General features: G+C 34.9%; 1 protein-coding gene across 1 annotated transcript; it reads right to left on the reverse strand.

The window, feature by feature from the left end:
• Positions 1 to 21,087: 21,087 nt before the first annotated feature.
• LOC110728847 (cyclic phosphodiesterase-like) lies at positions 21,088 to 24,060 on the reverse strand. Its single transcript, XM_021908520.1, has 3 exons — positions 23,602 to 24,060; positions 22,874 to 22,928; positions 21,088 to 21,530 (listed from the first exon to the last, which is right to left on the reverse strand). Exons 1-3 carry the CDS (start codon positions 23,902 to 23,904, stop codon positions 21,322 to 21,324), a joined length of 567 nt encoding a protein of 188 aa, XP_021764212.1. The 5' UTR covers positions 23,905 to 24,060; the 3' UTR covers positions 21,088 to 21,321.
• Positions 24,061 to 24,581: the final 521 nt, after the last annotated feature.

A 24,581-nucleotide genomic window follows, 5' to 3' on the forward strand; every position in this document is an offset into this window, starting at 1 on the left:
AATAGTTTTAGGCTTAAAAGAAATTTTGACCTGTTTCCCCCTTACACATTCAGAACAAACTTTATCAGCTTCATACTTAATGTTAGGAAGGCCTACAACTAAGTCACGTATTTTAAGTTTGTTTAGAAGTGTTAGGCTAGCATGTCCAAACCTCTTATGCCAAATCCATTGATTATTGTCAGAAACAGCTCTCAAACAGATGGACTTGTCTTGAGGGATTTTATCTAAGAAGGTGATGTAAACATCATGCTTCCTGGTTCCCTCACATACAAGTTCTCCTGTTTGTGAGTTAACTATGTGACATAGGTTGGCTTGAAACTCAACTCTATTACCTTTGTCACATAATTGAGAAATACTCAAGAGATTATGTTGCAAGCCTTCAACATAATAAACATCATCTATTGCGTTAGAAAGTGTCTTACCAACCTTACCTAAACCAGTGATGGTTCCCTTGCTGTTATCCCCAAAGGTGACACTTCCTCCATCAAAGGCCACTAGTGAAAGGAATTGATCTTTATCCCCGGACATGTGTCTTGAGCAACCACTGTCCAAATACCAATAGGTGTCTCCCTTCACTCTAGCCTGCAAGAGCAAATCAAACATTAGATTTAGGAACCCAAACATACTTGGGTCCCTTTTCAACAATATTAACAACTTGTTGATCCTTTCTTCTCCAAACACACTTTGCACCCTTGCTGTTCTTATTAGCACTAATTTTCTTAGCTGGACATTCATGTATCTTATGTCCATTTTTACCACAATGAAAACACACATGCATCTCTTTAGTCATGACATACTTGCCTCGTTGATATTCTTTGATCCAGGTGGTTTCTCTGGGAGACCAGTTAGTCCTGGTTCTCTGTCTAGTATAACCGAGACCAACTTTTCCTCTGTTTCCTCTTGATGAAGTCAGGTAATTTAAGGATTTTTGAGCATTCAATAATTTGTCCACATGTCTATGACTATCATTAAGTTCTTTTTCTCTGGTTTCAAGTGTCTTAGTCAACAATTCGTTTTTCTCTTTAAGAAAATCAAAGTTACTTTTTAAAGCTTCGAATTGTAGATTAAGCTTTGAAACCATACGGTCAATAGACATGTCAACAACCACTGGTTGCTTGTCCTTTTTCAGTTGATTGATTTCCGCATGCAAATCACAAATATTACTTTCATACTTATCAATCATATTACTGACATCTACACTGGTACCTGTAGGGGAAACAGTGAACTGTGCAGCTTTAAGTGAAGCAATTTCCTTGTGAGAATTTTCCAGGTTGTAAGCCAATGTTTCAAAGGCCTTCAACAAGGAAGTTCTAGTACATGAATTTGCTTTACTTATAGCTACTGAAAAATCAAGAGTATCACTAGTGGTTGATAAGTCTCTAGGGAACTAGGAGGTCAGATCCTCTTCACCATCAATTGGTTCAAACGATCTTTCCTTTTCTAGTTCCACTTTACACTTGTCCAATTCAACCTCTAGTTCTGCTACTTGATTTTTTAGTTCATAACAGACTCCTTCTAGATGATCACAGCTAGCAATAGCAATATTACATTCACCACTTTTTTCTTTTAATTCTCTTTTGCAAATTATGTATGTTTCACTTAATTTATAGCATTCATCTAGTAAGGAATCAATACAAGCAAGCATATTTTCTCTATCATATTCATGCATATCTTCTCTAATTTGCTCTAAGCTTACCTTGCGTTCACGTAGTACATCCTTCTTTGCCACAAAGCATTTGTTGAATGTACTGGTTCCCCCTCTGGTTCCTGGACCAGTGTTGTTTTCCTTGATGTTTGTAAAGGCAGTTAGGCAAACATCTGAGTTGGGTGATCCTTCTTCTTCATCTGACCCTGAGTCAGAGTCTCCCCACATGGAAGCTATCATGGCATTCTTGTATGCTTGTTTATCTCCGGATTTAGACTGTTTGTCATTCCACTTAGGACAATCTCGAATAAGATGTCCTTTTTCTCCACACTTGAAACATCCTGTAGAAGAAGAATTAGAGTTAGATTTTTTATAGTTTTTAAAATGCTTACCTTTGAAATTCTTTCTTTGATCTCGAAGAGATCTCTCAAATCTTTTTGCAATCATGCTAATTTCATCTTCATCATCTTCTACTGTTCCCTTAAGCGCCATGCCTCTTGCTGGTTCCTTCTCAGACTTAGAGTCAATCAGCATCTCATGAGTCATAAGGGAACCAATCAGCTGTTCCAGAGACAAGGTAGACAGATCCTTTGCTTCGTATACTGCTGTTACCTTGGCTGTCCATGCATCTGTTAAACTACGCAATAATTTTCTCACAAGATCCTCGTCAGATAAATTTTTACCAAGAGATCTAAGATCATTTACAATAGTCATAAACCTACGAAAGCAATCATTGATTTTTTCATTTTTATTCATGGCAAACAATTCATATTTAGACATGATTAAATCAATTTTAGACCGTTTTACCTCACTGGTTCCCTCAAACGCAAGTTCAAGGGTGTCCCATATCTCCTTAGCACTACTGCAGCCAGATATACGATTTGTTTCGGTCTCACCTATTGCTTGTTGTAGTATTGACATTGCCTTAGCATTCTTCTCCAGCAACTTGTAATCAGCAGTGACCAATTCGCTATCTTTCTTGGGAACCTGGTTCCCCTCAACATCTTTCTTGAGAATGATATTAGGACCATTTTTAACTACGAGCCAGCATTCGTAATCGATACCCATGATAACATTCTGGATCCTGTTCTTCCACCAAGCATAATTATTTCCATTAAACTTGGGTGACTTGTTGTCATAACCGATTGCACTTAATTCTTGAGTACTCATTCTTAACTCCTCTAGATGTTACTCTTTCGAGAAGCTTAGGCTCTGATACCAATTGAAGGTTCTATGGGCACTCAAGAGGGGGGGGGGGGTGAATTGAGTGTTAAGTAATCGTTGACAATTTTTGCTTCTTTTCGAATTATGGTTAAGGGACCAGTTGTGCTGGTTCCCTTATGCAGCGGAATATAATAAAGCAATAAAGAACACAACAAATTTAACGAGGTTCAGCCAACTCTGGCCTACGTCCTCCTATCCTAAGTCCTTTATTAATCTACTCCGAATAACAAAGACAAAGAACACTCTGCTGTTCCCTACTCCGGGAACCAGCAAACCCCACACTCTACTCCGAGTATGCTCTCAACTTACCCTCGTAAGTTCTAAACGTGTTTGAACTCACAAACACTCACCCAGCCTTTAGCCTCTTTGCCAAAGACTCAATTACAAGATCAAAACTCTCTAATGATCTAACTCTCAAAAGTTAATGTAGAGAAAATATTAAACACTAGATGCTCTTGTATATGATTCAATAATGGATTTAGTGCTTTTGCTCTCAATAATGAAAAACTCCTTTTTATGCGTGTGAGAGATCTATTTCGATTATTAGCGAATAGATTGTATTTATAGTCTTAGAAAACCGAAACCCTAGTTACCATAAATCATGCCAATAAGATAAACATGATTTAGGTAAGTATTTATCTTTAATTGATTCTATTATAAGATAAAATCAACTCAAGATAATTACTCCTAGTTTTTAGGTATTTAAAGATTATATCACATCTATTTACAGCTGCCAAGATATATATTTCAAAACTGAATTTTCAATAAAAAATCTTTTTATAAAATCTTTTTAAAATCGCAGCTCTAATAACCTGATCAGTTAACCTGGTCCCCAGACCTGGTTCCCTGAGTTGAACATGTTATGAAATTTGTTCCAATCCTTGTACCAAATTTCACAACGATGCTCGATATATTTAAAGCACTTTATATATCCATTAATAAACCATACTACGGAGCATTTACATGAAGATCCTAAAAAGCTCTTTCTTGATGTGGATCTTCCTTCATGTAAACTTCAAGTCTTGAAAACCTTCTTTAGATAACCTCAATTGTAACCAATGGAACTTTCTTCAATCTCTTCGAAAGTCCTATCTGCTTCAAGACTTGGAATCAACTTATATTCTGCACAATCAATAAGGTTAATGCACAATATAAAGTAAGTGACTGCTGTACCACGTAGCAACCAAGGAAACAGTACATACTGGTTTCCCACCAGTACATAGCACATTTATCATCTAACTGTTTCCTGTATATAGATAAGTTAGTTCAATAGATAACTCATATAATCAATAACTTATCTAGGAAAACAGTGTTCTATTTTAGTTGGTTCCCCCAACTGTATTGAACACTTTCAAAGACCTGTTTCCCTTAGTTGTTTGTCATCATTCAAAACTATCAATCAAAACCTAAGGGACTCAACAACTTTCTTTCCCCATAAGGCTGGGAATACTGCTTCATTAAAGTGACAATCGGCAAATCTAGCCGTAAATAAGTCACCAGTCAATGGTTCAAGATATTTAATTATAGAAAGGGATTCAAACCCGACATAAATTCCCAACCTTCTTTGTGGACCCATTTTTGTTCATTGGGGTGGAGCAATGGGAACATATACAGCACAACCAAAGATTTTTAGATGTGAGATACTTGGTTCTCGACCACAAACAAGTTGTAGTGGTGAAAATTTATGATAAGCTGTAGGTCTCAATCTAATTAGTGTCGCTGCATGTATTATAGCATGTCCTCAAGTAGATGATGGCAATTTTGACCTCATTAATAATGGTCTTGCAATCAATTGCAATCTCTTAATTAATGATTCAGCCAGACCATTTTGTGTATGAACATGAGCTATTGGGTGTTCAACATCAATTCCGGTTGACATACAATAATCATTAAATGTTTGGGATGTAAATTCCCCAGCATTGTCGAGTCTTATTTTCTTTATTGTATGATCTGGGAATTGTGCTCTTAATTTGATAATTTGGGCAAGTAATTTTGCAAAGGCAACATTTCTACTTGAAAGCAGACTGACATGTGACCATCGTGTAGAAGCATTAATTAAAACCATGATATATCAAAATGGTTTACATGCCGGATTAATTGGCCCACATATATCTCCCTGAATTCTTTTCAAGAATTTTGGAGATTCAATAGCAATTTTGTTATAGATGGTTTTATTATTAATTTGCCAAGTGAACATGCACAGCATGTCAATTCATCCGATCGAAGAATTTTGACATTTCTTATTGAATTCCAATTGAATTTGCTATTATTCTTTGCATCATCCCAGTTGCTGGATGTTTCAAACGATCATGCCATAAAATAATCAAATGTTTGTCATCTAACTTCTAGTTAGATATCATATTGATTTCCACGGGTCGTATGTTTATACGATATAACCCCGAAGAATATGCTTGCAATTTCTCAATTTTCCTGCTGTGAGGCATAAATACTCCTTTTGACCTGTTGTCATTGTTCTAAATGATAGCCATTTTTGCGTACATCTTTATAGCTTATGAGAGTTCTTCGAGATTTACTCGAGTATAAAGCATTATTGATTATCAATTTTGTTCCATTTAGAAGCATTATACAAGCCTTTCCAGATCCTTCAATTAATTTTGCTGATCCGGAAATAGTGTTTACATTTTCCTGAAACAACTTTAGTTGTGAAAAATATTTTTTATCCTTCAAGATAGTGTGTGTTGTTCCACTGTCCAAAAGCAACTGATATTCGGAACCAACTTCAGGCATATCCATATCTTCATAAAATAAATATGAGATTAGTTTAGAATAATATATACAAACTTTTATTGATGATAGAAATTAAAAATACATGACTAGTCATTTAAAATACAGTACATAACAGAACATACTATATATTACATTAGTAGATGAGTTATCTAAGCATTGTTATTTTCTCCAAAGATGAAATCATTTCCAATTTCAGCATTGTCCATGAAAAAATCGGACACATTAGGGGTAGGGCATGGAGCATTTTCTTCATTAACATAATTTGCTTCTGCATTTTTCTCTTTGCCTTTTACAGAAGCCTGGTAAAGGTCTACCAAATGTTTGTGTGTCTTTTCCTTTTGAAGGAGTTTGTTTGTGGCTTCCAGATGACTGTCCCTTCTGTTTTTCAGAATTTGAAATTACTGTTTCTTTGTAAATTACTTCTACCACGTCCTCGGCCTTGTCCGCGATAATTTCCACGACCTTTGTAATTTCCACGTCCACCTCTTCATGTAGCATTTGCCTCGGGTGGATAAGAACTTGTTGCATTTGCCTCGGGTGGATAAGAACTTGTTGCATTTGCCTCATGATGAGTGGCTAAAGACCCAATTGGTCTAAGATTATGATTTTTCAACAAAAGATCACTATTTTGTTCCGCAACAAGCAATACACTCATTAATTCATTAAAATTTTTGAAACCTCTTTCACGATATTGTTCTTGCAACAGTATGTTGCTTGCATGAAAGGTAGTGAGTGTTTTTTCAATCATCTGTTCATCGGTGACTGGATGGTCACAGTATCTCAATATAGATACTATCTCATGTATGGTTGAATTGTAATCAATTACAAATTTGAAATCTTAGAATCATAAATTTGTCCAGTCAATTATGCCTTAGGAAGGAGCACCCTTTTGTGGTGTCCAAATCTTTCATTAAGGCAATCCCATAATTCTTTGGGATATTCAACCATCATGTACTCAGTTTTAAGGCCTTCATGTAAATGATGCCTTAGTAACACTAAGGCTTTTGCCTTTTCTTGTTCAGTAACAGGTTTTACAACCGTCATTGCAGAAGTGGTAGTATAAGTTGTATGACCAAAGGGACTTTTATTATCTTTAATACTGTGCTCCAACCCTTGAGCTTTTAAATTTATCATGGCATCCACTTTCCATTCCAAAAATTTCTTTCCTGCTGAATTGTCTTTTCATAAGATCTACCATTTTAACTATAACAAATTACGTGATAATTAGTTTATAATAATAAATCATATGTACAACACATATGTTTAATTCTTCCATATTTATAGTTTGTTAATGAAACACGTGATAATTAAATTTATTTAACAATAATAAACCATAAATAGTGTAGTTCTTTCTCCCCCTTAGTTTATTATTGTGAGTAATTATATAATTAGACAAAAATAAATCATATTAGTCGCATAAACAGCAAAACGACGACAACAACAACAGTAGTAACACTAATTATAATAATAACGCTAGTATTATACAATGATGATTAATAACAACAAAACAACATAATAAAACAAAAACATGCTTTTAATCTACTAAAACGACAAAATAAACAAATTTCACTTGTACATCATGACAAAAATTAATATTGCTACTAACAGAACTACAAGCGCCATAATTAGAAGAAAATATTATTTTATCTTCCTTAAATCTTTCTCAAAAGTGAAGGTGTGGGTGTTTTGGTTGCCGTCGTCGGGGAACATATCGGAGAAGATGGGGGTGATTTTTTTTTTTTTTTGGTGATTTTTGGATAAGAAAATGGGAAAGAATAAGGGATTTGTGGTGAAATCGGGGGAAAGATCTGTCTTTTATAGAGGTAGGTTTATCCGTTACTATCTGTACAACTGTTAAAATATCATATAATAGTCTAATGTACTGGCAAAATTATGGTCCAAATATAAATATTTATAATTGTAAAAAGTTATCACACTGGAAATGCAAGCCATAGTGGTTCGAGAGCCCTAATATTTATAAAAGATCATGGATTCGAAAACGGAAAGAAACACAAAAAGTACGTAAAAAAGAAAAATAATAAGTATAAAAAAACAGACTGCATCTTTTTGTCAATTTAGTTAATAATATGCATGCAAAGTTACTATTAAAATCAAATTTTTACGTAAAAGATGAGCATGTAATATCAACATGCATAAACAAAAAAACATCATCATGAATAAAAAAGGGAGAATAGTAATTAATTCATATATAAGAGAATTTCTCCACTGTTGTTTTGGTACAGTAAATGTTTGAGTTTCTGTTATACAAGATCCCAAAATATGGGCAAGTATAGAGCATACTCCTCAAAACATTTAGAAGTAGATAATATTTATTTGTTATAATTTTGAGAAGTAGTTATAAATATACCCGAGGAATTGGTGCTGATAACGTGTTAAAATGAAAGATTTTCTAACTATAGAATGATATAGGATATTTTATGAAAATGGAGATAGAAGAGAGTAGATAGAGCAAGTAGGAAATCCAATTGTTTTTCCTTCTTTTTTCACTAGTTCATAAAATAGTGAATCTTATTTAGGAGCAAATATTGTCATTAAAATATCTTACATAATTGTACTTTTATACAAATTATTGTCCTAATTTCGCCATTTTGTACTTCATATTTTGTCCTAAATTGTACAAAATATGAAGTACAAATTATTGTCCTAATTTTGTCAACAAAGTCTTTTAACAAACTTCATAATTGTACTTTTATACAAATTTCATTTTGGCATTTTCTCAACAAATATGAAGTTTGTTAAAAGATTTTGTTTGACTGTAAATAATTCAAAAAGGGTTTATAATATAAAATAAAAACTTAGTACATTGAATGTTCATGTTTATGTCATTTTCATATATCATTATACTACCTCCATTTTTTGTTTTAGTTGACACGTATTCTTTTTAGGGACATTTATTTTTAGTTGACACGTTTCTATTCTGGGGAAGCTTTGTAAGGATTAAATGACAAGTTTACCCTTACTTCTCCTTTCTTTCCTCCCCCACTCTCTGACCCTTGAAGACCACTCTCTCTCCTCCATAACTCACTCACTCCTCTCTCCTCTCTCCTCTCTATCAGCCATCACCATGGCTAAACATCTCAATTTCTCTGACTCTCTCTCCTCTCCTGCTCTCTGACCCTTGAAGACTCGCTCAACCACTCTCACTAAAATCATCGTAGTCAGAGGAACAACCACCGTCGCCTGAAAGTTCGGTCTATCTTCACCTTCAAGTCGCAAAACCAACTAGAGCACCTTGACCCACATTTCGGACTCCAAATCGTACCAGCCATACTCCAAACCGTCTATCTCAAGCAAAACTCTTCTACCATCCTTAGAGTAAACAACAGCCTTAGCACATTTACAAATCCCAATAGTCTGCGGCTGTGAAATACATAACAACTTAATCCAAGACTCTTTGTTTCCATACTCCTTCATTACCCACAATTCAGCATTTACAAGCATTCTATTATCGAATTCATCCAACAAGTTACCATTGAAGTGACACGAATTAATCATCAGACTAAACACTCACCTAGCTCAATCAATAAAAACGTCGAACTAAACAAACTCATAAGATTCCCATCAAAATTCGGGCATTCAATAAGCGAAAAACACTCAGTCCGAAGATCAAACCTAGCAATAAACAGACGCTCAGAATGCGACTCTTGAGTAACTACATAATGTAAACCCTCATTAACAAGATTACCATGATAATAACCGTAATAAAGATAGTACGGAATTCCTTCGATACATCTCCAACAATTATCATTGAAACTGTAGACTTGAGCTTTATTAGTGGAATCATCAAGTAGTCCAACCCCCTGAACAATCCTCAAAACCTTGTAATCGTCGTTATTGCTATCGTATCCGAACCCTAAAACCATCTTATTAAGATCAGGAACTGGAATTGTAACGGAGGGAAGTTTAAGATGCGAATTTGTGAGAGGATTGTATAAGACGACTCTGGTTTTGGAGACGGTGGAGATGCAAACGACGCCGTTGCAGGAGCCGATTAATTGAACACGTCTGTGGGGTTTGAGAGGGTGGTTGAGCTCCGAGAAAGAGAGGTTGTTATGGTGGATGATAGAACAATGTATACTACAAGAGGGGGGGTGAATTGACATCGGAGAAGTGCTTTGACGCCATTGTTGCTTCAGCTCAAAGCTTTAGGGTTTGTGAGCGTGCAGTTATAGCAACTTAGCAGCATACTTCGTATTTGATACTCCTACTGTTGTAATAGAATAGAAATGAAAGTAGTTTTCAAAAAAGAATTGAAAGTAGTGAAGGTGGACGGTTGGGAATTGAAAGTTGTGGTGGACTAAAAAGTCAAAGTTGGTAGTCTTTAATTGAAGAAGACTGTTTTGATCAGTTTTTGTCTATTTAGAGTAGACAACTTCCAATAAGTAGCGTTGACTACTTGACTTTGGGGAACTATTCCAAATGTAATTAATTAGTTTTTGTTTAAGCAACTTTGGTCGCGCAGTCTGACTAGCTGCATAAAAAATCACCAAATAAAATACTATTTTTATTTCTGAAATTTCGACTTATTTACTATTTAAGGGGCTGAAATAAAATAATTTTGACCATATTTAATGACTTATACAATATAAATAAATTAGCATATGAGATCTTATTATACTCCCCTTGTTATAAAATTTTCAAATATTAACTTTTTATAATTTTTACTTATACATAACCGAATATATTCATGGTCAAAGATGTTCATTGGAGACCGCGCAAATGCAAATTGAGTCGAATTTTCAGGAATGGAGGAAGTATGATGTAAGTGTGGTTGGTAAAGTGAGTAAAAGTGGGGATGAGAGAGAATGTGAAAAATATTGAAATATAATGTGAGGGAACCACTAGTGGGGTAGAAGATAATAAAATATTGTGAAATGTTTTAAAAAAAGGAAATGAAGCAAGTAATAAGATACGGCCGCAAAAAAAAAAAAAAAAAAAAAAAAAAAAAAAAAAAAAGTAGAGAAAGTAATAAAATACAGAGGAAGTTGTAGCTAGCAAGTGAGAGAAGCAATAAAGCATCTCAATGTGAAGGAGTGCTAAGTGTTGATTATACTAAAATACATTGCATCTGATATTGTTATTGTGGTGGTGGTCATAATATACCCGAAATTATTGCTAGTGGACTTGTTTTTGTCCCTGTCTATCAAGAGTCAAGAGTTCAAGACCGTGAATTTCCCCCTTACTGTTGAGGAGGGATTTTCCACGTAAAAATCTTATATGTTGCTTATTTGTAGTCCCGTATTTTATTATTATTCCCGATATTGCGTTTATTTGTTGCTGCGCTCCCCAACAGATGCCACTTAAAAATTATACACCGTACCTTTTATATAGGTTGGTTTCTTGTCTTGTTGAATTTGTTATCTCATTAACTTCGTTTTCTTGTAGTGCCGATTCTGATCGTCTTGTCGTGTCGTGTCAGATATTGACAGCTCTATAATTTATCTTTAGCATGACTCAATTTTAAAATAAACCTGACGTAGTCCGATCTCATCGAACTTGACCCAAACACTCGATTTTACCTCTATTTCTTAAATTAGTTAGAGAAAATCCAATGGTTGTAGATAGGTACTTGCTTGCAATTTTAAATAACCCCTCTGCGTTTTTAAGGGCCCCATACCATACCTTTAGGCACATAGTTTTAGACAAAAAATTTAATATATAAATGGATATGGTTAGAAATAAAAAAATTTGGTAAAGTAAGAGAGAGAAATATGAATTGGGACCATTAGGAACAATGTAAGAGGAGAAATATTGTAAAACAAAAACTTTTGCATGCCCCCGTTTTACAGTAATTTACTGTACTTCGAGCATTTCACATGTGTGAATAGTAATATTAGTTTTTTTTTTAAAAAGTAACCCTTATTTTTACAAAAGTGACCCATATTTACACAAAAGTGACCCATATTTTCACAAAAGTTATCCATAATCTCACCTGTTTTTTGTTTATTTTTTTCAAAAGTGACTCATGTTTTAACAAAAGTGACCCATATTTTCAGAAAAGTTATACATTAAAATTACTTATAACAATGCATAAAAACATAGAAATATCAACAAAACAAACAAAAAAGTTAAAAATTAAAAAATTTGGTCACAAAATTCTAAAAATGTAGCTTCAATTTTTTCGTTTGAACTAGTAGGAGGAGCAATTATCTCATTCTTTGGAATCTTAACATTTGCCATTATAATCGAAAAATAAAATTAAAATAGAAACTAGATGAACATACCTTAAAAAATAAAATAAAAAAAATAGATAAACGTATATCTCAAAATTGGTTGTAGAAGAAGAATAAATGAACAAAACAACAAATTTAAGTAAGGAAAAAAGAGAACGAAATTGTAGAACAAAAGTTGGAGAAATAGGGAGAGAGAAAAAGAACACAAGAAAGAGAAAGAGAAGTAGGGAACCAGGCGGAGATAGAAAAATAGAAAAATAAAAATTCTTTCCAAAAACTTCTGTCACACAGTAAGTTAATATAAACCAGATTTTTTTAAAAGTTTGTCATTATAAAATCATAGTGGGGTTAAAAGGAATAGAGAAAAAAAATATGATTTGGTCAGGACGGTAATTTTCAATAACCATTATTAAACTATCATTATAATTAGTTTTATATATAATAAAAAATCTAAAAATATAGTTCACAAATTTTGATCAAGATAGAGGATTAAGAAAGATATGTTAGATATAAAATGATGTAGAAAATGATCAAAAATTCAAAATTATGTTAAGAATGTTTCTTTCTAGCCAAAAAAAAAAATTAAAAAAAAAAACCTAAGTACACACCAATAGATGACGTCATTGTTGGTGTGTCTTTTACTCCCTCCATGTTTAAATAAAATGAAACATGTGATTAATTTATTTAAAAGGAGGGAAAGGGGGGACCCGATTTTTATTTAAAGAGGAGAGAGAATCTGAAATTTTGGGGGTAAAAATTTTCCCTCCTAAAATTTCACTCATTTTTTAAAATTTTCAATTTTCACACCAATTGTTTCCCTCCACTTGAATTTTTCATTCAAGGGAGAGTATTTAAACAAGCTGCCAGAACACATCATTAAAAGTTCACATACAAACCAAAAGCTCCTTAACTAAATTACACCATTTTTTGTTCACAAAAGTCAGAACTAAGCTACCATCCTAAACCTAATAATTATTGCAAGGTCAAAAGCAACATCTTTCATCTCCTTGGGTTTTTCTGGTTCACCTTCAGCACTTCAAAAAAAACAGCCACCCCACTTCATTACCAGTCCTCAAATCTGTGGAACTAAACATCATTAGATTATCAAACATGGAAAAAATTTTCGATGATGATTTTTTTCAGCATTGATCAAATGCTAACTGATGAAGGCAATGTGGAAGACAGTGATTCAAGCACCATTGAAGGAACTCATAACATTGAAGAAAATGTGTTACATGAAGAAGCCATGCAGCAACCCAAAGGCAGTAAACAGCTTAATGTTTCACAAAAAAAAGAAATTGTTGATGATATTCTATTGAAGCTAGAAGGTGGGGAAATTGCCACGAGGCTTTTTATCACAGCAAGCAGTGAAGTTCAATGTACACAAATCAACAATTCAGAGGTTATTCAAAGGCATAAAGACACAAATGGCAGTGGGGAATGTGATATATGTCAAAAGCAAGAAGCTTGACAAAACTGGACCCAAACCAACAAAGTACACAAATGAATTTCTGCAATCAGTCTGTAATCCCCCGTATTTTTAAATATTTTATAAATAAAATTTTATTTTATTAATAATATTTATTTGTATTTTTTCCAGAATTTAATTTTCAAATTATTAATTTGGGTCAAAAATTATTCTAGGCTAAATTATTTTATGAACCTATATCCTACAATCCATTGTTATAAAAACAAAGCCTAACCTATTTGTTTATTTAATTGGCCCATTATTTTCATGAGGCCCAATTCTACCCTACAATTCTCTCCTATAAATACCCCATGAATCCCCAAATTTTCCCCGCACAAAAAGGTTAGTCTTATTTTCTTCCTCCTTTATTTCTTATTATTTTCATAAAGCTTATGTAATTGATTTTTGGGTTTTGGTTTTTATTGCTTGAAATTAGTTTATTTAGTATCAAAATCATGTTTTTGATGTTTTAAACTAATAATTTCAGATTATAATTGTCGTTTTAATTTTCAGATTTTGTAATTTTAAACCTAGGGTTTTAATTTAGTTAAATTGGAATTTTAGGGTTCTAATGATCAATTAATTTGGGGCTTTTATTCCTATTGAATTTATAATGATTAATTAAGCATAAAAACAAATTTTTAGTTTTCCGTAATCAACTTTGATCTCCGTTCTTATTTTTTTTAATCACGTTTAGATTCTAACTCGTTCGATTTTTGTAAAAAAAAGTGTTTTTCGTGTGTAAACGACGTTTTAATATGGTTTTCGGGCAGTTTTTGATTTTTAACGAAGGTTTAATGTTTAAAATAAATTTTCAGATTTTTATAAAGTTCTAAACTTGCTGTAATTTTATGAATAAGTATGTATTTTAATGTTTTTATGTAGGAAATTTTAAGAATAATATATAAGCTTTTAATTCTAGCAAAAAGGAAGGTTTTAAAGTGTTGTTTAATTGAATTTTGAAGGTTTGATTGAGTTTTTATGAAACTAATTGAATTCTAATTATATATATCTCAAGTTTAGATTGTTGTATTCGTACATTCTACTATTAAATTAAATTTTCAGATTTTTAATCTTGGTTTTAAGGATTTTAAATCATGATTTATGATGGATTTTTAAGTTTTAAACATACTAACCTACTACATAATGATTATTTCAAGAAGAGATATTTATGAGGTTGTTTTATATTCTTAAATTAAATTTCCAGATTTATAATCCTTACTTTAAAGTTGCTGGAATTTTATGTTATAAGTTATATTTTCATGATTTTAACATATAGACATATAGTTGAACTATTGAATTATTAACTTTGACTATTGTGAGTAATTTAAAAGCATTATTTCAATGGTTTAAGGGGTTTTAAAGTAAGTTAGTATTGTTGTAAACTATATTGCTTGGGTATTGATTGGATTATTATTGTTTGGTTAAGGAGAGGACTTTGTAGAAGGCGATTTCTAGTTCCTAAAGTGGCCAACCAACTCGTTTACTCAAGGTACGTACAAAGATACGAAAACCTTGAATTGACTCTAGAAGCATGTTTAAGGACTTGGAAGACTTAGAATCATGTTAGGATACTTGTAGATTGGAAGAAATTGTTTGGTAGTGAGTTTGATTGATGATTAATGTGATGATTGGTTTGATTCATGTATGAGAAATGCGTATTAATTTTTCTTGTAAATATCATGTATGCAATAACTTGCAAGGTGAGCTTAGAGACAAAGGTACAAGAATATATGGAATGAATTATTATATTACTCTTTCATGATTATTGAAATGGAATGAGTAAAGGGAGATTTAAAGTCTTATGAGACGAGGTTGAGGATTGAGGTGCCTTATGCACTTAAGGTGTTTACACACCGAGGTAGTTAAAGGATTTAATACTAAAATTGTTTGTCACTAATAAATCAAGAATTGAATTGGAAATTTGAATTGTTTGAATGATGGATGTATTACATTTGAGTCATCACCAAGTTTAATCTTGTAAATCACGTAAAGTGCAATATGGATGAGCAATAAAACTCTGGATTTGTGCACATCTAGAGTATTGACAATCAGGGGTTGGGGTTCACGGGGTATTAGCCGTGTACTTTCTAGAGGCCGTCTGATCTACGAGTCTCTTGTTTACAAATGTTTTTCTAAACTATAAGGAGTTAGATGAGATCTCGTACTAGCTATGGCCACGGTGTCGCGCCCGCCTGCCATTGGATGTTTATTGATGTTTCCGAAAGGAGGCATGGGGTTTTTCTTTTATTGATGTTCCAAATTGGAGCATGGGGAGACAACCTTGTCTATTGCTTAATCCAATCAACAAATGGAATGAAATGAATTATTGTTAGTAATAAGTGAAGTCTTAGTAATGTTAACAGTTAAGGCGTGTGTTTGAGTCAATAATTAGATTTTGTGTGCTGATTGATTTTTAGTAACATGTTAGGGATTCTTTGTTATAATTCGTAGCTTGTATGTACTCAGCGTTGCTGATTGCGTGCTTTTGTGTTTCTCTTTCCTGGTCATGGCCTTCGCCTTTTCAATGACCTTGTAATGATCCAATTTTTACACTTGTAATATTAGGGAGCAGATTAATCACAGGTTTATACATAATCAGAACTTGCATCAAAGTGGTGGGATTTTAAGTGGAGTGTTGGATATTTCCACAGTATATTTCGTTTCATAAGTTTGGATTTATTTTAACTCTGGTTTGATTTATTTACTACTTTTATTGGGTTTTGAATAAGGGCCTTATGGTTCCGACTTGTAAGACTAAATTTGGTTTTGGATTTTGGTTTTGAAACTTATTTATAACCGAGTTAATTTTTCCGCTGCTAAATTTCTGAACTAGCCTTAACGTTTGAACACGTGGTCGTAGCACGTCAGTAAGGCTCTTGCAAATTGTTAAAGGTATTTACAGGTTTTTTAAAGAGAGAATTATTGGGGTGTTACACAGTCCCTTTGTACAAAAGGACAACTGAGAGAAGCTGTGGAGCTGCTCTCAAAATCTCACATGTCACCTTTCACAAGTTAAAAAAAAGGGAGGCTCAGAACACATACAAGCACAATCACCCAGCCCTGACATCCAACCACAAGATAGCAAGACTGAAATGGGTTTTAAGTCATCTGCTGCCTGCTGCAGAGAATGCTAACCCTAAGTTTGAGGATATGCAGCAATTCATATACATAGATGAAAAATGTGTCTACTTGAATCCAGAAACAAGGAGTACTTATCTGTTGCCAAATGAACCAAACCCATACAGGTGCCAACAGTCCAAAAGATTCAAGGTAAAAGGCATGTTCATGGCAGTCATTGGCAAGCCAATTTTTTGATACCCATGGACTAGTGCTACATGATGGAAAGTATAGAATCTTTCCATTTGTTTATGAGAGCACTGCAAAGAAAAAAGAAAAAACAAAGAGGCTGGAGCTGTGGAAATTAAGGCAACACAGAATGTAAACAAGGAGGCAATCAGGGCAATGCTTCTCAACAATGTAATTCCAGCCATAAAAAGTAAATGGCCACCCCATCTGTCTAAGGACATATGGATTCAGTGGGATAATGCCAGACCTCATCAAATTCCTAAGGATGAGGAATTCATTGCTGCATGTCAGTCACATTGGTTCAACATTCAGTTCATTACCAGCCAGCACAGTCACCTGACTTAAATGTGCTAGATCTTGGCTTGTTCAATGTCATACAGCCCATACAGTACCAGTCATTCCCTAAGAACTTGGGGGAACTCATAGCCAAGGTCAAAGAGGCTTATGACTTGTTTAATCCAGTGTTGAACAAGCACTGTTGGATAACACTACAATGTTGCATGGAAGAAATACTCAAGCATCTAGGGGGAATAATTTTACCCCACCACACAAAGGGAAGAAAATGCTGGAAAGACTTGGCTTGCTTCTAGAACAAATAGAGGTGGACAGGAATGTGGTTTAACAAGCTGTTGATTATCTCAACACTTTATTCATATCAACAGGTGAAGGAAATGAAGATGATGAAGGCATGCAAGTTGATGCAGACTAAACACATCTCAGACACATGAGGAAGGTGACAGTGAGACTGCCACACATAACCAATGAAGAGCATGAACCAACTGGAAAACTAATAGGTAGTCTTTTATGGTTTTAGTTTGACAACTGTTTGAGTTTCATTGGTTAGGTGTATTTTGTTTAAATTCAGGGTTAATATTGTAAGGCAGTCTTAACTAGCTTCTTTTGAACATGTAGAACCTTTTGAAAAACTTAATGATATCAATTGTGGTTGCTTTATGTACAAGAAGTGATTACATTATAATTTTCACTGTGATACATAGACACACACTAGTTTAAATCCATCAGAGGGTGTTGCTTTATCACATAAATTGCATAAGTGGTTCCCTCAACAACAACTTATAGTTGAAGTTGTTGGAGCAATTCCAACTTATGAAATTTTTTTGTCAAATGAGTCCCTTCATCACTTGGATTTTCACACACAGACACTACATTAAGGGACTCCTAGATCAACACTACTAGAAAACAGCTTGATTCTGACGGAAATAATCCGTTGGAATCAGTCGAAATTCCGTCGGAATGTTTTGTCACAAAACCCTTCGTAGGAAATTCGACCTTTTCTGATGGAAGGCTTGTTTCCGACGGATTTATTTCTGTCGGCGCTTTTTTGACTTTAATTGAGATTTTGTCGCAATTTTTCAACGAAAAATATTCCATTGGAATATACCTCTTCTGACGGAAATTTCCGTCGGAGTTGGAGAGGTTTCTGACAGAAATTTCCGTCGGAAAAGTCAATAAAAAAACAAAAAAAAAACAGCTCCCACCAACCCCGCCACCAGCCCACACCACCCACTACCACCAGCTGAGGAAGCAGTGGCCTGGCCAGCCTGTGATGCTGCTGTTCCTGTGCTCGCAGCCGTGTCTTGCAAGGAGGCAGTGGCATGACCTTGCTTGTCATCTAAGGCTGTGCTCGTAGGATCTTGAACACCACCCATATCCTCGTCGTTACCATGGTGTACCTCATACACTGCATTGTCAATACACTCCTCATACTCCACAAAATCATCATGGACCTTATAATTCAAACCATTACCATGAGACTCAATGTTGACATCTGCTGGTGTAGCAAATGGAAACACATCCTCAATAAATTTGACGTCCCGAGACACAAAAAAAAAATTGGATTCAAGATCATATAATCCCCATCCTTCCTTCCCAAATGGATAACCCACAAAAACACACTTTCGACTCCGACTCGCGAATTTGTCACCCTTAGAGTTTTCTGATTATGTGCAAAACATAGACACCCAAAAGTACGAATGACATCAAACATGGGGGGTTTATTAAAAAGGATTTCAAACGGAGTTTTACTTTGCAGCAATGGAGTAGGAGTTCGATTAATTAGGTGAACCGCGGCAAGGACACACTCACCCCAAAAATAAATGGGTAATTGTGCTTGAAATCTCAAATCTCTGGCAACTGACATAATATGTTTGTGTTTCCTCTCAACCCTCCCATTTTGTTGCGGAGTACCCACACAAGAGGTTTGGAAAATTATACCCGTGACATCAAAAAATTCACGTAAACAATTAAACTCCGTACCATTATCACTTTGCACAATTTTTATAGTCTGAGTGAATTGTCTTTCTACCATAGCAACAAACATAAAAAACGTACGGAAAACCTCTGTTTTACCATTCAGCGAATAAATCCAAACATCTCTAGAATAGTCATCAACAATTTTCAAGAAATAACGAGTTCCGCACGACGAAACATGTCTATACGAGCCCCACATATCACAATGAATTTTTTAAAAATTCGAGATGCTTTATTATCACTCAAGGGAAAACTATCTCTAGGATACTTAGCACGCATACATACTTCATATACTTTATTTAAATAAGCCTTGACACTAACGGTGGGAAGCAACTTAACTACTTTCTTGGAAGGATGACCCATACGACGATGCCACAACTCCAAGTCAGACTCTACAACATTAGTACTCACATGATGCACCGAATCCGATTTGCTAAAATAATACAATCCGTCCCTCCTAGCTCCCGTTCCAATCGGCTCCTTCGTTTGGTCCTATATAGCACACATATAAGCATTAAATTGGACAATACAATTAAGGTCATCACTAAGTTGTGAAACTGAAATTAAGTTACAACTCAAATTAGGAACATAAAGCACCCCGGTGAGGGTGATTTTATCCGACAAACGAATATAGCCAACAAGAGAGGCCGACACTGTTTCACCATTAGGCAACCCAACCGGACACTCAAATCTTGTTGTGTCAAAAAGCCAAGACTTTTCTCCGGTAACATGATGAGTAGCTCCTGTGTCAATAATCCAAGAGGTATCATCAAACTTACCACTCAATCGATTATCGAAAATTGTAGCATTACCCATCAATCCTGTAATCGCTTTCCACTGCTAACTTGAAAATATCCGACCCGAAGCAAAGGAACCCGAGTCGTCCGAACTTGAGCCACCGCCCGTGACTGCATTGGCCTTCACCGGAGCACCACGACCACGACCAGCCGAAAGTTGCCCCCCTAGCTGCCAGCAGCCCCTTCCGGCCAACCATGCTTGTTATAGCAACGACTTTCTTCGTTGCCCCGCTTTTTACAGAAATTGCACACTTTGTCCGACCAACACTTCACAGTTTCATGACCCACCTTCTTACACTTCTCACACACCGACACCTGCCGATCAGAACCACCACGACCCCTCCCAGCACCAGTCCGTACAGCAAAGCCGAGAGCAGGGGAAGTTTCTTCTTTGAGGCGTGAGATACCTCTAACCTTCTCTTTTTGCGAAACTTGCTGGTAAGCCCTGTTAAGAGAAGGTAGGGGATCTTGCGAGAGCAATGTGGAATGTATAGAAGCATAATAATCAGAGAATAAACCCAACATAAATTGTTAAAGACGATCCCCATCACGCCTATGCGCGTGTTGTCTCCCTACATGACATGAACATTTCCCACACTTGCAAGCGATTAAGGGTTCTAGGCGATCAAGTTCATCCCACAAAACAGGCAATCGACTATAATACACCGCAACCATCATTGATTTCGATTGTTCACAACTATTAATATCGGACTTAAGCTGTTGAATTCTAGGGCCATTAACAAGGCAAAAACGCTCATATAAATCATCCCACAATTTCTTAGCATTATCATAATGAGAAAGCATAGACTTTACCTCGGGGTCAATAGTATTCATGAGCCAAGAAACCAACATACAATGAATTGTAACCCAATCCTCCTTCGTACACGGTGGGGTGAAGGTGATGATACTACCATCAAGTAAACCAAACTTCCGGCGAGAGCACAACGCAATTCGCACGGTATGAGACCAATCATGAAAATTGTCTAATTTGAGACGTTGTGAAGTGATGTAATCCCCTGGACGATCTTGCGGTCCAAGGTAGAAAGGAGAAGTCGCTTCGATTTTTTTGGGTGGTGAAGATGGTGTCTCGCCACCGCCGGTCATCGTGGATCACAGAGAAAAGCAAAAAAAAAAATTTTTAAAGAGGCTCCGATACCATGTTAAATTGGTATAAGCTTACTGCTTGCCTTTCATTGAACTATTAATTCTAATATATACAACCTAAACCTAGAAGTACCTTAACTTAGGTAACTTAGGAATTAGGAAATAATATCAAAGATAAACCAAAAATATCCACCAAAATATCCCCAACATATCTCAATAGATATACATATCTCCATGATTTAAAGAAAAAAAGTAAGTATAGACTTTCTGGGATTAGAGTGCCGAGATATGCTAACGTTTGCATATCTCTCAGTTATAAGCCTGCAATTTTTCAACTCAAAATGAAAGAAATAATGAATTTGGATCAAACTTATTGTTACAAGCAAGTCAGTCAGTCAACATCCTACATAAACCAAAGACAACACAAAACCAGACTGTAGAACTAGGGAAATTTCACAACTCGTTGGGTTTCCATATGATCAAACTACCCGTAGAGCTTCTTCTAACAGCAAGAGCAAGCTGCACGCTGAACAGCTTGTTTCAACAAGCATGCACAACAAGCTAAACTTCTTCATCAAGATCATATTCCATTACTTTTTCCCAGGATTTGAGTGTCTTATCTTCAGTATCAGTTTTATACAGTGCCAGGCGGTTTATTTTGAAGCTCAAGTTGCCAAGGCTGTCGTCCAATGCATTAGCTCTCTCTTGAGCTTTCTTCTTCTCTTCATCAGTTAAATCCGCATAAAGAAGGCTCATGTGTGGCATGTAAGCTGCACAATTACATGTAGATGTAGATAATCAGAGAAGAGAGAACATAGTTCAGTAGAATAATCAGGCTAGTATTTTAGTAAACTGTCATCATATCTGTATATATGATAGATAATATCTGTGGAAATAAAAGAGTCAATCATCCAACTTTTTCAAAGATACTTCTGTTTTAAGGAGCACAAACTTTAACCAAATAGAAAAAACGGATTTAATGTTGCAGAGGGAGCGCAAACTTTTAGTTAAAAAAAAAAAAAAAAAAAAAAAACGGATTTAAGGTTGTGGAGTTCAACATTCAGAGTGATGATGTAATTACAAATGCAACAATGTTCAAAGTGAGCTTTTGAATGAACTAAAAACATCTGTAATCAATAATGTATTTCGCAATGACAATAACTCATGATTGCCTAGAATTCATAATCTGCACAAATTATGAATCAACAAGGGTTATCGATCAAATAACCAGAAAGTTAAGGTATGTCAATGGATTGCAGAGTATAGAAGTATCAGAACAGCATTGTTCTGTAACTTCGGAACTCTGCTTTTCTTCCTGTTTGGACTTTATATATATAATTAGGGGTTTCAGGACATTAAAAATAATGGTTTCAGTAAAATTCTATACTCATCTTCTAAAGATAAGTACCCCAACTTCCCAAATTAACACTTTGTTTGGATAGAGAGAAATGGAAGGAAAAGAAGAGAAGAGAAAGGGAGAGGGACAAATTCTCTTGTTTGGGTAAAGGATGGGGGAAGGAAGGGGAAGGAGAGGGAGGATCCATTTTCCCTCTCTCTTTACGGTGTGTTTGGATTGAATGAAATGGAGGGAGAGGAAGGGAAGAGACATGGAGAGATGGGGTATCTTTCATTTGCATAACAAATGAGGAAGGAAAGGAATTGGAGGGGAGAGAAATAGAAGGATTAAATTGTACGAAATTGATCCCTCCATCAATGGAGAGATTTGGAAGGAAAACTCACCATTCTTCCCTCCCCTTCCTTTCCCTCCCCTCCTCTTCTTTTCCTTCTCCTTTCTTTATCCAAACACATTGTTAATAAGCATAATCTCTCCAAAATTAGAGAAATTTAGAGGAAAAATGGAGCTCACCTCCCCCTCCCTTTCTTTTCCCTTCCCTTCCTCCTTCCACCCCCCCCCTTCCTTTCCTTCTTTTCTATCCTAACAAAGCGTAAGTGAAGATATAGATGTTTTGAAATTCTAGTATTTTTGGCCAATAAAAGTTTAAATCTACTGCTGTATGAAGTAATACCATGGAGAACATACATTTATCTCATCTAGAGCCATATCCATCAATTTAATTAAAATTAATATGAAGCAGTATCCCATTCAACTTACGTGTGGCGCGATTATAACCAAAATGTCCACAGCAATGATCACTAGTTTCAACTAACTGTACAAAGAAATCAAAAACCATTTCAAGTCAGACATTATGAAGTAACGTATTGCTTTATCACAACTTAAATTCATCATTAGAAGATCCAATTTAAATAATGACTTTCACTTGTTTGATCAAAATTTAGTTAATTTGCTTGTAACTTCTAATACTCAAAACTCGATTTTGCTAAACATATTTGAAATCCGCAATGTAAACAAAAATAACAGTTGGTCAAACAAGCCAAGTGAACATCTCAGAGCCAATTGATTGCCTTGAAAATCATTCTTAAGAAAAGTTCCTTACATATGACACAAACCAATAAATCAACATTCAATTGAATAAATTACATTTTTCATTTTTTTAAAGTGTCATCTGAATCATAAACAAAAAAGCAACAGTATCCAACATCACAGATTATTTACCAAACTCTTCAATCAATTGAAATACTCGTATTTCTAATGACTACTTCCTCGGCTATCTGTTTTCTTTAATCAAAATATGTATATAAAAATCGCGTCTGTTCATGTACAACTTATTCCATTACGGAGTAACATCTTTTGGCAAAGAATAAATTTGATATACTACTTCTATTGTTTTTCTAATCACAAAAGAGTAACATCTTTTGGCAAAAAATAAATTTGATATACTACTTCTATTGTTTTTCTAATCACAAAAGACATTAGAAAACAGATATTAATAAAAATATCTGAGGGGTGATGTCAAGGAGGAGGTAAACACACTGATAAAAGAAAGTTCCAGTGGAGACACCCCTACCATGAGCAGTAAACGCCTTCAACCCTTTACACGCTGATTTAAATTTATCAACGGCATCTTCCGGATTCAGTGTGATGGCCCCCACAACAGTAACATGAGGATCAAAATCAGGACCGTTGAATTCTGATCGGAGAGTGTTCATCACATTTTTCACCCTCTGCTTTACATCTTCTGATGGGAGTCCCCACACCGAATACACGTCTGTTTGGGTCGCCATTTCTTTCTCTCTACAAATTTGACTTTTTTTTTTTTTATTTTTTTTTATTTTTTTATTTATGAGAATTGTAGGAATTTGTTTGAGTGTTATTGGGATTTTGAGGATTGTAATGAAGAAATGGGGGATTTTGTTCTGATTAGCAAGTGGGAAATTGAATATTTGGTTTTGCTATTTTTTAATTTGATGGTTAAGTCTTTTTTATTTTGATTTTTGTGATTCGGTTGATGTGCTGTTATGTTTGTTTGTCCCGTTCAATTGCATGTTCGGTGTATATGCTGCTTTTGATCCACTCTAGACCTAATCATGGGCCGGATTGGGATGGGATGGGATGGGCTTTACGAAAAACTTAACCCATTTCGAGCCAAAGATTTGGGCCGATTCGTCTGTCATTAGTCTCATTACTCGTCCACTTCTTTGAGGATTTTTTATTTTATTTTATTTTATTTGTAGGTAAGGAGAATTCTCTAGGGGTGAGCATGGATCGGATATCCAATTTTAAACCCAGTTTCATATCGGGTATCTGTATTCAAAAATTTCTATGTTTGATATCCGCATCCGATTTGAAAAGAGATTGGTAAATATTCCCTTACAAATTACAAATAGGGGGATATTGGAATCCTACTTGATTGAGGTGAGAATAGAACCCTGCTTCTTTGAGAATTGTAGAGTGATATTTT

Source organism: Chenopodium quinoa, unplaced genomic scaffold, assembly GCF_001683475.1.
Source record: "Chenopodium quinoa cultivar QQ74 unplaced genomic scaffold, ASM168347v1, whole genome shotgun sequence".
Lineage (NCBI taxonomy): Eukaryota > Viridiplantae > Streptophyta > Magnoliopsida > Caryophyllales > Amaranthaceae > Chenopodium > Chenopodium quinoa.